The sequence below is a fragment of the Physeter macrocephalus genome, unplaced genomic scaffold (genome assembly GCF_002837175.3).
Source record: "Physeter macrocephalus isolate SW-GA unplaced genomic scaffold, ASM283717v5 random_316, whole genome shotgun sequence".
In the NCBI taxonomy this organism is placed as follows: Eukaryota; Metazoa; Chordata; class Mammalia; order Artiodactyla; family Physeteridae; genus Physeter; species Physeter macrocephalus.
In genome coordinates, this window is record NW_021145607.1 from 30,262 (window position 1) to 42,285 (window position 12,024).

The following is a 12,024-nucleotide window of genomic DNA, read 5'->3' on the forward strand; positions in this document are numbered from 1 at the left end:
GATCCTGGGAGTGGAAACCTTTGGTCCTACCTCTGGTCCCCCTCAGCCCCGCCCCGAGTCCCGCCCCCGCCCCAGGCTCCGCCCGGCCCCCGCCAGGCTCTCTCAGTCGCTGGCCCTGAGCGCCCTCTGGCGTCTGCGCATGCTCCCTGCTCCCTACTGCAAAGTCCTCCAAAGGGACCTTCTAGGCTGCGCGCCGGTCGCCCCCAATCGGGTCCGCCCGCCCGCAGCGTCTCGTCGGTGCTACCGGTGACCTCTGACCCCGCCGCCACGGGGCGGGGAGGCCTTAGCTCCGGGCGGGTGGCGGCTGCTGCAGCGGGACCCGGGAGCGGGGCCCGGCGCCGCCCGGGCCGCGGGGCGATGTGAGTCGGGGCGCGGCGGGGCGGGGGCGAGGCGGCTCCACCGAGGCCGCACCGCGCCGCGCCGCGCCGCAGTCTCCACTCCCTCCCAAGGAAGCCCAGGGCGGGCGGTCGGTGGAAACCCGGGGCTGGGGGCGGGGATCCAGGGACAACGCGCGGCCCTGACCTCCTCTATCCCTTCCCGGTATCTAGAAATTCGCCTGTTACCTAAATCCGTCTCTAAGCCCCCAGAACCACCCCACCCCCACCCCCGGACACAGCTTCGTGTGTCCTGGAGCCCTCAGAACCCCTCCCTCACTCCTGCAAATTCCCCTCATACGCTCACAGAGCACCATTCTCTCCTGGATGCCCCCAAATGCTTCTACCGCCCTGAAATTCCTCTGAGTCTTCATGCCCCCCATTCTCCTTGCACCGTGCTCAAGTCCAAAAAAATTGTCCACATTTACCTGATCCCTCTCATACGTTTTGAGTACCTATAACCTCAAACTCCCACCCCCAATCCACACCTGTCTCAGACCAGCGACCCCTCCTCCTCCCACCCGATGTAACCCCCCTCGTTGGGCTGTTGTGATATGTCCTGGTATCTTAAAGAGAAGTGAAGGGGACAGGAAAAGGTGCAGCGCCCTCCTCCATCTTGCACCCTGTAGTTCTTGGCTTCACCCCCAGACTCCCTGTTGGTGGCTCAAGCCCCAGTATTTACCCAGCTGTCTGCCTTTAGGCTGTGCGTACCTTCCTCATCCTGCTGCCCCCTTCCAGAGAGTAAGCCAGACCAAGAGGGTAGGGGTCCTTTTACCTGGGAAGTGTCCAAGGATGCAGAGCACCAGGGGCCCTGGGAAATGACATTGTTTTTCCAGAGCAGGAGGGTGGGATTTCAAGGATCTCCAGGGTAGTGGCTTGTCGACTTGTCTAACTAGGGCTCAGATTACTGAAATTTTGATTGATTGTTAGCATTTATTGTTAACTTTTAGGCCTTTCAGAGTTTGGAGAACAGAAAATCTGTCAAGCTTCCACATGTGAGATTGAAGGAGCTTGTCCTAGAAGAGGAAAATGTTGATTTAGCTATGTTTGTCCTACAAACTTACCTCTAGAGGTTATTGAAGCTAGAAGTTCCACAGTTGACAGATGTTTCCCTTCAAAACTAAGGTCTTGGGGTGGGAGTTGGGGGTGGTGATGAAGAATCTACTTGGCAGACTCTCCCAGATACTTAGTAGCAATAAAAAAGACTACTGGTTTCCTGAATCTTAAGCCATTGCTCTTTCTAATACATCTTAGTGTCCTTTTGAGAAAGCTCTCTGTAGAGTTCAAGTTCTCAGCAAAGGTAAGGTGGTGATCTCGGTATTGGTTGTAACAGAATTCAGATGGGGTCTAGAGGTGACTTAAAATGTCCGGGGTTGCCTCAGACTTCAAAGTCACTGACGCCAGGGAAGTCTGTCCCGCTCAGGGCCCATGGGGCTTAGAATTTGTGGTCCCTTTGCTCTTTTTTTTTTTTTTTTTTTTCCGGTACGCGGGCCTTTCACTGTTGTGGCCTCTCCCATTGCGGAGCACAGGCTCCGGACACGCAGGCTCGGCGGCCATGGCTCACGGGCCCAGCCGCTCCGCGGCATGTGTTGTCTTCCCGGACCAGGGCACGAACCCGTGTCCCCTGAATCGGCAGGCGGACTCTCAACCACTGCGCCACCAGGGAAGCCTGGTCCCTTTGCTCTTGATCTCACTTCCTTCATTGGTGTTTCTAAGCCATTAGGGCTGGAAACCCCACCCCCACCCCCGGACACAGCTTCATGTGTCCTGGAGCCCTCAGAACCCCTCCCTCACTCCTGCAAATTCCCCTCATACGCTCACAGAGCACCATTCTCTCCTGGATGCCCCCAAATGCTTCTACCGCCCTGAAATTCCTCTGAGTCTTCATGCCCCCCATTCTCCTTGCACCGTGCTCAAGTCCAAAAAAATTGTCCACATTTACCTGATCCCTCTCATACGTTTTGAGTACCTATAACCTCAAACTCCCACCCCCAATCCACACCTGTCTCAGACCAGCGACCCCTCCTCCTCCCACCCGATGTAACCCCCCTCGTTGGGCTGTTGTGATATGTCCTGGTATCTTAAAGAGAAGTGAAGGGGACAGGAAAAGGTGCAGCGCCCTCCTCCATCTTGCACTCTGTAGTTCTTGGCTTCACCCCCAGACTCCCTGTTGGTGGCTCAAGCCCCAGTATTTACCCAGCTGTCTGCCTTTAGGCTGTGCGTACCTTCCTCATCCTGCTGCCCCCTTCCAGAGAGTAAGCCAGACCAAGAGGGTAGGGGTCCTTTTACCTGGGAAGTGTCCAAGGATGCAGAGCACCAGGGGCCCTGGGAAATGACATTGTTTTTCCAGAGCAGGAGGGTGGGATTTCAAGGATCTCCAGGGTAGTGGCTTGTCGACTTGTCTAACTAGGGCTCAGATTACTGAAATTTTGATTGATTGTTAGCATTTATTGTTAACTTTTAGGCCTTTCAGAGTTTGGAGAACAGAAAATCTATCAAGCTTCCACATGTGAGATTGAAGGAGCTTGTCCTAGAAGAGGAAAATGTTGATTTAGCTATGTTTGTCCTACAAACTTACCTCTAGAGGTTATTGAAGCTAGAAGTTCCACAGTTGACAGATGTTTCCCTTCAAAACTAAGGTCTTGGGGTGGGAGTTGGGGGTGGTGATGAAGAATCTACTTGGCAGACTCTCCCAGATACTTAGTAGCAATAAAAAAGACTACTGGTTTCCTGAATCTTAAGCCATTGCTCTTTCTAATACATCTTAGTGTCCTTTTGAGAAAGCTCTCTGTAGAGTTCAAGTTCTCAGCAAAGGTAAGGTGGTGATCTCGGTATTGGTTGTAACAGAATTCAGATGGGGTCTAGAGGTGACTTAAAATGTCCGGGGTTTTGCCTCAGACTTCAAAGTCACTGACGCCAGGGAAGTCTGTCCCGCTCAGGGCCCATGGGGCTTAGAATTTGTGGTCCCTTTGCTCTTTTTTTTTTTTTTTTTTTTCCGGTACGCGGGCCTTTCACTGTTGTGGCCTCTCCCATTGCGGAGCACAGGCTCCGGACACGCAGGCTCGGCGGCCATGGCTCACGGGCCCAGCCGCTCCGCGGCATGTGTTGTCTTCCCGGACCAGGGCACGAACCCGTGTCCCCTGAATCGGCAGGCGGACTCTCAACCACTGCGCCACCAGGGAAGCCTGGTCCCTTTGCTCTTGATCTCACTTCCTTCATTGGTGTTTCTAAGCCATTAGGGCTGGAACAGATATCCAGGTGGGATGGACTGACGGCAAGTCAGTTTCATTAACAATTGGGGGTGAGAATGGAAGGTTTCCACTAACCTGTGGTCTCTGTCTCCTATGCTAGGTGAGCCCCAGGTGTGTCCCAGGGAGATCCAGGTGACTTCTCTGCAGACTGCTTGCCATGACACCCCACCAAGAACAGGGGGAATAAAGTGGGGGTCCTTCCCCATGCCCCTCCCATGGTCAGCTTCCCGATGGCCTGGGTGAGGTGAGAGCTGTGTACAGGAGCCACTTTTCTGGAGTTTTCCAAGTTGGGAGGAGTAGAGGGTGCAAGTCAGAATTGTTCAAGGCTTTACACTTTCAGCGGGAGTTCTAGAAGGATATCTAATCCTGCTGATTCATTTCTTGCAGAAAGTTGCAAACCCGTAACTTCTGGTTGGGATCGGTCCATGTGTTTGCCCCCTTAGGTCACTGTAGCCTGGTGGTATCACCTCCATCCTAGGCACAGGCCCAACTGTTGTGACATCTAATTCGAGTGCCATAATCCTTGAGGAAAAAAACAGATATTAAGGCCTCTGTTCTCCCCTTTGGAGAAAGGGGAGCAAACCCAGCGTTTATTATTTTAATGAAGAAATACCAACTCAAGCTTATAAAAGTAGTGCTCTGTTTTAAATGTTCAGTCTTCTATCTCTTGACCATAATGTAACATCTCATTTGAAGAAAACATCAAAAAGATAAATTTGAGGTGGATGTTGGGATGGTGGTGAGGAAAGAAAAGAGGATTTGGATGATGTGGGAGGAGTGAGGTAGAAAAGGAGGAACAAGGAGAAAGGTCCAGGCCAAAGTGTCTGGGACTCCCAACTACAGTTTCTTCACTGAATCTGGAGGAGGGCACTGGGCTGGCACCCAACTCCTGATGCAGATCACTTCATCTCGGTCCCTACTTTTAACCATGCTTTTCCTGCTGCCCAGGCTGCCCTTCCCTATCATTACATCAGTCAGAATCCTACATACTTCTCAAGGTCCAGATCAAATGTTGCCCCTAAGAAGCTCTCTCCATTCCCCCATCAGCATTAATCCTTAACATGTCCTAACTTGAATTAATGTTTATCCAGTGTGTGTCTGGCCCTGGATTGAGAATGTGAATTCCTTGAGGGAGGGACTGTGAGTCTTAGACAGAGTAGGTGATCAAGACGAGGTGGTTCAGCCAGACTTCCCCAGAGCAGGGCTTTTGGGAGCTGACCTCAATGACCTTCCTGTCCCTTATGTTTTTCCCTAGGGCGGGCCGGCTGCTCTGACACCATGGGGAGCTGCTGCAGCTGCCTGAACAGAGACAGCGTCCCAGACAACCACCCCAGCAAGTTCAAGGTACTCACAGCCCCCTCCTCTCCCACATTCCCAGCATGGCCTTGGGCTTGGCCCAAGCTGTCAAGTTGCTTCAGCCTCCCTAGAGAAGGTGAAATGACTGGCTGAGGTTGTGGGCTTTGCAAGCTCAGGACCTCTGAGCAGTGCCAAGGAAAACGGGCTCAGGCCACTGCCTTTTTTGTGGCTCTTGGTATTACTAAGAATGAAGAAATGCTGCAATAGAGTAGCAAAGATTGTGCTTTCAGAATGTTCACTCCTGTCAGTGTATCTTTGTAATTTTACATTATAACTTTTCAGAGAAAACAACAAAAGTCTGTATTTGTGAATTAACAATGTGTCAGGTATTTCAAACAGTGCTTAACACATGTTAAGCACAGGATTAGTGTTTGCTGTTTGCTTTGGGAAGCTGAGGCCCGGCCCAGTGGACCTGTGTGCACCCCCGCCTTGCTCCTTCCACCTCCCTGTAGGGGGCGCCCCCTCCTCACCCCGGCATCTTGAGGCCCAGGTTTCTCCTGCTCACCAGAAGAGGGAGCCCTCAGCAAGATCCTGCAGTTGGGGAGGTGGTGGAGGCCTTTATATTTGTTCTGCTTGGGTTTGACTCTCCCAGGGTCTTAAGATTTTGGACTTACGATAGAACCTCTTCTCCCATTAACATCTGGTCCTTGGATACCAGCCATGGACCATTTGGGGTCATCTAACTTTGCACATCTAACCACCTGACCTTGGGGGTCGACTAACCACCGCTCCCCTCACTGCCCAAATGACAAAACTAAGGCCTAGAGAACTGTAGTGGGTCAGCGGCACTGTTTCATCCGTGTCCCAGTAATCTTGTGGCATTCCCAGTTGCTCACGGACCTGGACACACTTGTTGGACTCACCCATTAACCCTTCTGTTCCCTGCCCCTGCCAGGTGACGAATGTGGATGATGAGGGGGTGGAGCTGGGCTCCGGAGTGATGGAGCTGACGCAGAGCGAGCTGGTGCTGCACCTGCATCGGCGCGAGGCTGTCCGCTGGCCTTACCTCTGCCTGCGGCGCTATGGCTACGACTCCAACCTCTTCTCTTTTGAGAGTGGCCGCCGGTGTCAGACTGGCCAGGGTGAGTACCAGCCCCTGCCTCACGCTGGGATGGGGGCTTGTGCACCTGGGAGAGGTATTGGGGCTGGAAGTCGTAGCTTGAGGGACAGTGGGGAAGTCTGTCCACTTGGCAGGTGTTGCCCAGAGAAGGGAAGGGTCGTGGCCAAGAGCACACAGAACTAAGTGGACTCCCAGGCCAGTGCTTTTTCTCTTCGATCATTGCAACTCCGGCCTGGGTGGCCCTGTGAGGTCATTTGTTGCACAGCCCATGGGAAGGAGCTAGTGCTCCCAGACCTGGGAAAGCAAGCGATTCCTCCTCCCTCTCTTACTCTAGTTTCAGGGTCCATCTTACCCCCTAAGTAGGAACAAACTGAGCTCCAAGTCATATACCCTGGTTCCTGTGTATAATGAAAGGTCAGGCAAGAGCTCTGGCTGCCTTGGGGCTGCGTGGCGTGGGAATGATAGATTTGGGGAGGTCCGTGGTATACAGAGTAACCCTCACGAGGTTAATCTTTGTCTCCTGTCACCTGTGGGTGGTGGAGTGTGATGTATTCTGCCTTCTTCCCCTTTCTCCCTGCAGCCAGAGGTCAGGGAGGGGTGGGTTGCTCCATGAAGTCAAGGCTGGGGCCAGTCATGGCTCTTTGAAGGGGTGGTATGGTCTGGGCCTTCTTTGAGGACACAGGCCTAAGCTCTGCTAGAAGGAATCCCGCAAGGGATTGTGTTCAATGCAGTGCGGAGGTGTGACTGCAGGGATGGAATGAGCAAGCTCCTCTGATGAGGCCACCAACACAACAGTGTGTCTCTGAGGTTGTCCTGGCTGGGGGAGCCCTCCCCTCTGTGCACCTTACCTTTGGAACTCATGAAGCAGAAGCAGTTAATGCTGGCTGAGCAGAGAGAGGGGAGGAAGGGACCTCTCTGCTCCCGGTGGTGATTAATACACACTGGAGATCCCAGAGGAGCTCCCTAGGCCCCAACACAGGGTTCTTCTAAAACTCCAGGCTTTCCCAGCCTTTTCTAAGCTCTGGACATATCTTGGAATGAGCTATAATAAATAGAATAGAATGAGGAAAGAATAGCCCTATTTCTTCCCCTCCTTTCTATCCTTCTCATCCCGTTCCTGCAGACCTCATACCCCAACCTAGTTTGTCTTTGTTTGGAACATGCACATGTACATCCCAAGTGGCTTCCCCTGAGTCCTGGGTCCCACTGTTACACAGGGGGAGTGCAGAATCCCAGGCTGGCCCAACACCCCAAGAGCATCTTTGGATCCCCTGAGTCATGTGTGCTCAGCCCAGTCTTGCTGTGCCAGGACCGTGAGTTGCTGCCTTAGAGTTTGAGGGGCTGTAAGGCTGGCTGCATGGAGGAGCCACATGGTTGCCTTGCCATATTTGTCCTTTAGCTAGTCAGCCCATCCTTCCTTTCTGCACCAGACTTCAAGCTCCATAAGGCCAGGGGCCTATACACAGTAGACAGTCACTCTCTGGCCTGGCACTGGACTACGTATGCAGTGAATAAGCAGTGAACAGGACAGGCCCTCCCACCCTCAAAGAGCTTAGAGGCTGTTGGGCATAGAGCTGAGGGCTGGTGCCCTGGCGGAGCTCATTTTTCTGGGGAGTAAGGGGCGGCAGGCAGAGGAAGATGGGGGCAGCATGTGAGGTGGAGTGGTCACTCATCTGACACCGTCCCTTCCACTTTGATTTTTTACTTCTCTTCCCTTCACCCTGGTGCACACACATCCTCATGAAAAGGATTTAACCTCAGAGGAATGTAGCTGAAGTATTAGATCTTAAGATGGTGGTAATGGATAGAGTGTGTTAGGGTGGGCCGCGGGGGCCTAGGGCCAACTGCTCCTGTGGCTCTTAGACTTTGGAGGGTGTTGGGGAGAATGCTCAGTGTGAGGGCCTCTCCCACCCCTCTGCAGGCCTGGGACTGAGGTCGGGGACTTGTCCTGAGCTCTATGCATCTGTTCAGCCTCTCTAGTCCTTCCTTATAGGACAGAGGGTCAGAAGAGCCTCATTTCTTCCTCTCCTTCTTCAGGGATATTTGCGTTTAAGTGTTCCCGGGCCGAGGAAATCTTCAATCTCCTCCAGGATCTGATGCAGTGCAACAGCATCAATGTGATGGAAGAGCCGGTCATCATCACCCGCAACAGCCACCCGGCTGAGCTCGACCTCCCTCGGGCCCCCCAGCCTCCCAGTGGTGAGGAGACCCCCCCCCGACCGCCTCGGCACCCCAGTGCACACGCACATGCACGCACAAGCAGAGCCCCAGGAAGCACCCGTCTTGGAGGCATGGGTCAGGCAGGCAGGCGAGGGGATGGCTGGGTGAGCCAGGCTTCCAGGACCGTCATCCATCATCCAGCGACTCCTAGGGATGGATAAGTCCTGGCCTTGGCCAGTCAGGTGACTCAAGCGGAGGCTGGGGAGTCCAGGGCCTTGTATTGATGGATGGTCGGGGAACAGACAGGAAGACATTGGGTTTCCATGGAAACGGCAGTCTGGAGCTGTTTTGCTCCCTTCCTTCTGTCTCCTGGATCATACCCATATACCTTTCCTGACGGCTTATGCAGGCATCTCTGCCCACGGCTGTCTGGAGAGGTTCCCACAATTTCTGCTTGTTCATTCACTGAATCACACTGAGCACCTGCTCCGTGTCTGGCACTCCATCGGCTGGCCCGTGAGGGACAGAAGAAATAGGAACACGGTGCTTGATTTCGAGGAGCTTCCCTGGAGCTCAGTGGCAGAGCTGGAATGAGGTGAAGGGTCGGTCCAGTGGCGACAAGGTGTGCCTTAAGTGTTTCACCTGAGGCTGTGATGGGGAAGTGGGGTTCAAGCTGAGCTGTGAGGGAAAGGGCAGGGTTTGGAGAACAGATACAAGGTGAAGATAATGGGGGACTGCCAGTTCAGCGGGGCTGACCCCCTGGGGGCCTTGGGAGTGTCTCTCCTCCGATTGGAGGAGTCCCAGGATGCCACACACACGGTTGCAGGTAGTTGCCAGGTGGTTTAAGGACCCCCTTGTCTCCTTTGTGCCCAGCTCTAGGCTACACCGTCTCCAGCTTCTCCAATGGCTTCCCTGGCTGCCCGGGAGAGGGTCTGCGATTCTCAGTGCCCCGGCGCCCCTCAACAAGCAGCCTGCGACACCCCTCGTTTGGGGAGGAGTCCACCCATGCCCTCATTGCCCCCGATGAGCAGGTGAGCAAGTGGCTGCCCGGCGTCTTCTTGTGGGTCTGGGTGGGGGTGGGGGATCGGGAAATATGGCACCTCCTCCCAGTGAGGATCATGAGAGGGAAGAAAGTTGATAGAGTCCCTTCCTGTCCCAAGAAAGGGAGGCAGCTTCCCTGGAAGGTTAGGAGGACAAGGAAGCGGAGGAGACTGCAGCTCCTTTTCCCTGTGCTTCTCTTCTCTCATCCTGTCCCCTGTTCTCTCCTTCCTCTCTGCCCTCGGACCCTCCTGCCCTTGGACTATTCCCCCACCAGTCCCACACCTACGTCAACACACCAGCCAGTGAGGATGAGCAGCGCAGGAGCCGGCACTGCCTGCAGCCCCTGCCTGAGGGCCGGGCGCCCCTTGCCCCGCAGGCCTGGGGCCCCGAACAGCGGGACCCGCAGGTGTTCCTGCAGCCAGGCCAAGTGAAGTTCGTGTTGGGCCCCACCCCGGCTCGGCGGCACACGACCAAGTGCCAAGGCCTCTGCCCCAGCCTGCATCACCCGCTGCACCACAACAATAACAACGAGGGCCCTTCCGAGTGCCCAGCCCGGCCCAAGTGCACCTACGAGAACGTCAGTGGGGGGCTGCGGCTGGGGGCAGGCTGGAGACTGAGCCCGGAGGAGCCGGGCTGGAATGGCCTCGCCCAGCGCCGGGCCGCGCTGCTGCACTACGAGAACCTGCCCTCCCTGCCCCCCGTGTGGGAGAGCCAGGCCCAGCAGCTGGGGGAGGAGGCCGGGGATGACGGGGACTCGAGAGACGGGCTTACACCCTCCTCCAACGGCTTCCCTGAAGGCGAGGAGGATGAGACCCCACTGCAGAAGCCCACCAGCACCCGGGCTGCCCTCCGCAGCCACGGCAGCTTTCCTGTGCCGCTGACCCGCCACCGAGGCTCCCCGAGGGTCTTCAACTTTGATTTCCGCCGGCCAGGCCCCGAGCCCCCCAGGCAGCTCAACTACATCCAGGTGGAGCTGAAGGGCTGGGGTGGAGACCGCCCCAAGGGGCCCCAGAACCCCTCAGCCCCCCGAGCCCCTGTGCCCACCACGCACCCTGCCCGCAGCTCAGACTCCTATGCTGTGATTGACCTCAAAAAGACCGTGGCCATGTCCAACCTGCAGAGGGCTCTGCCCCGCGACGATGGCACCGCCAGGAAAACCCGGCACAACAGCACCGACCTGCCTCTGTAGGGACGTCCCTCCACCCGCCTGGCAGCCTCCGCCTCCCGCTCTTGTGCTCCGAACCCGCACGCCCGGGGTTGGGGTTGCTTCGCAGAAGGGCCCTGAGGCGGGACCAGATGCTTCCCTGCACTGGCCGGAGTCCCCAAAGGTATCAGCCACTGAGTCTCCTGGTCTCCTCTCCGAGTAGGGGACAGAGGAGGGTGACCAGGTGAGGAGGGAGCCGTGACGTAAACTGTGAAGGGCCCCGTGATTGCATTTCGCACCCTCTCGTTATGTCATCTGTCTCGTCTGTCGTCTGTGTGTTTTTTTGGTTGAAATTTGGAAACATTTTGTACCTGTTGATTTTATTTATCAGTTTATTTTTCTATTTATTGTTTTAAATGTAATTTAACATATTTATTATTAATATAATTATTTTTAAATTCTGACTTGGTAGATGATGTCAAATTCTTAGGGAGTCTTTCCTGGCATGGTGCTGGGGTGGGAGTCGGGGAGGCCTAACAGAGGTAGGGGTTTCACTCTGGGAAATTTGGGGTGATTGTGGTTTTTGTGACAAGTCAGGACCATTTCTTTTTCTCCTCCAAGAAGCTGCGGCCCAGACTGAAAGTTGCCAGTGGTGGCTGCTCCGTCAAAGTAAAGTGACAGGACAGCTAGAGTCCTAGATGCAGAAAGGGGATCTGTAAGGAAAGCTACCCTGATGAGATAAAACCCTGACTCTCTGAGGTTGGCAATGTGTGGGGGGAAATGGGGGGGTGGGGCGCTACACCAGATTCACCTCTGGAATCCCTCACTGAGTCTCCCTTCTGCCACCAGGTGGGTCCCCTTGGGTACTTAACTGCTCTCCTGTACCACCTTGGTCCAAAGGTGGGCCTTGTATCCTCTTTCGGCACCGTCAACATGCCAAGGTCAAGATTAGAACCTTTAAACAGGACTTTAATAAAAGCCCAGGAAGAGCAAAAAACAAAAGGGGAAAAACAGTGTAATATGTAACTGAATAATCTGACTTACAAAGTGGGACTTTCCCAGAGAAGTACTTGCCGGGAATGGACTCTTTGGGGCCCCTCTGACCTACTGCAGGGGTGGTCCCCTGACAGAGCCACCACATCTGAACGCCTGCCTGGGAGCCCGGGGCCTGTACAGGGCTGCACACACCACCTGCCCAGGGCTGTGGTTGCGGAAGCTCCCCTTCCCTGTCCGGAGGCTGCCTCTTTTCTCTTCCTCCTCCCACCAGCCTCCCTACCTCCAGACTCCCTGTCTCAAACCCCTGAACGGTTAATCTCCAGGAAATCCAGTGTCTGCGATGAGGCACTCAGGGCCCTGGTGAGGAGTAGGAGCAGGGTTTGTCCAAGATTTGGGGACAAGCCTTCTTTTTTTAAAAAAAAAAAAATTTATTTATTTAATTTTGGCTGCGTTGGGTCTTCATTGCTGCACGCAGGCTTTTCTCTAGTTGCGGTGAGCGGGGGCTACTCTTCGTTGTGGTGCACGGGCTTCTCATTGCGGTGGCAGCTTCCCTTGTTGCAGGCTTAAGTAGTTGTAGCGCGAGGGCTCTAGAGCGCAGGCTCAGTAGTTGTGGCGCACGGGCTTAGCTGCTCCATGGCATGT

The 12,024-nt window shown here is 54.8% G+C and overlaps 1 protein-coding gene across 3 annotated transcripts; it reads left to right on the forward strand.

Moving 5' to 3' along the window:
- The first annotated feature begins 274 nt into the window (after positions 1-274).
- FRS3 (fibroblast growth factor receptor substrate 3) lies at positions 275-10,754 on the forward strand. 3 transcript variants are annotated; one of them, XM_024121988.3, is made up of 7 exons: positions 275-359; positions 3,726-3,869; positions 4,881-4,969; positions 5,877-6,063; positions 8,079-8,240; positions 9,075-9,232; positions 9,517-10,754. In XM_024121988.3, the coding sequence occupies exons 3-7, from the start codon at positions 4,904-4,906 to the stop codon at positions 10,429-10,431; spliced, it is 1,488 nt and encodes a 495-aa protein (XP_023977756.1). In that variant the 5' UTR covers positions 275-359; positions 3,726-3,869; positions 4,881-4,903; the 3' UTR covers positions 10,432-10,754. The 3 variants fall into 3 exon arrangements, with proteins under 3 accessions (XP_023977756.1, XP_028340944.1, XP_028340943.1); XM_028485142.1 differs by lacking the exon at positions 275-359 and adding an exon at positions 2,628-2,647; XM_028485143.1 differs by lacking the exon at positions 3,726-3,869 and having other exon boundaries at positions 329-359.
- Positions 10,755-12,024: the final 1,270 nt, after the last annotated feature.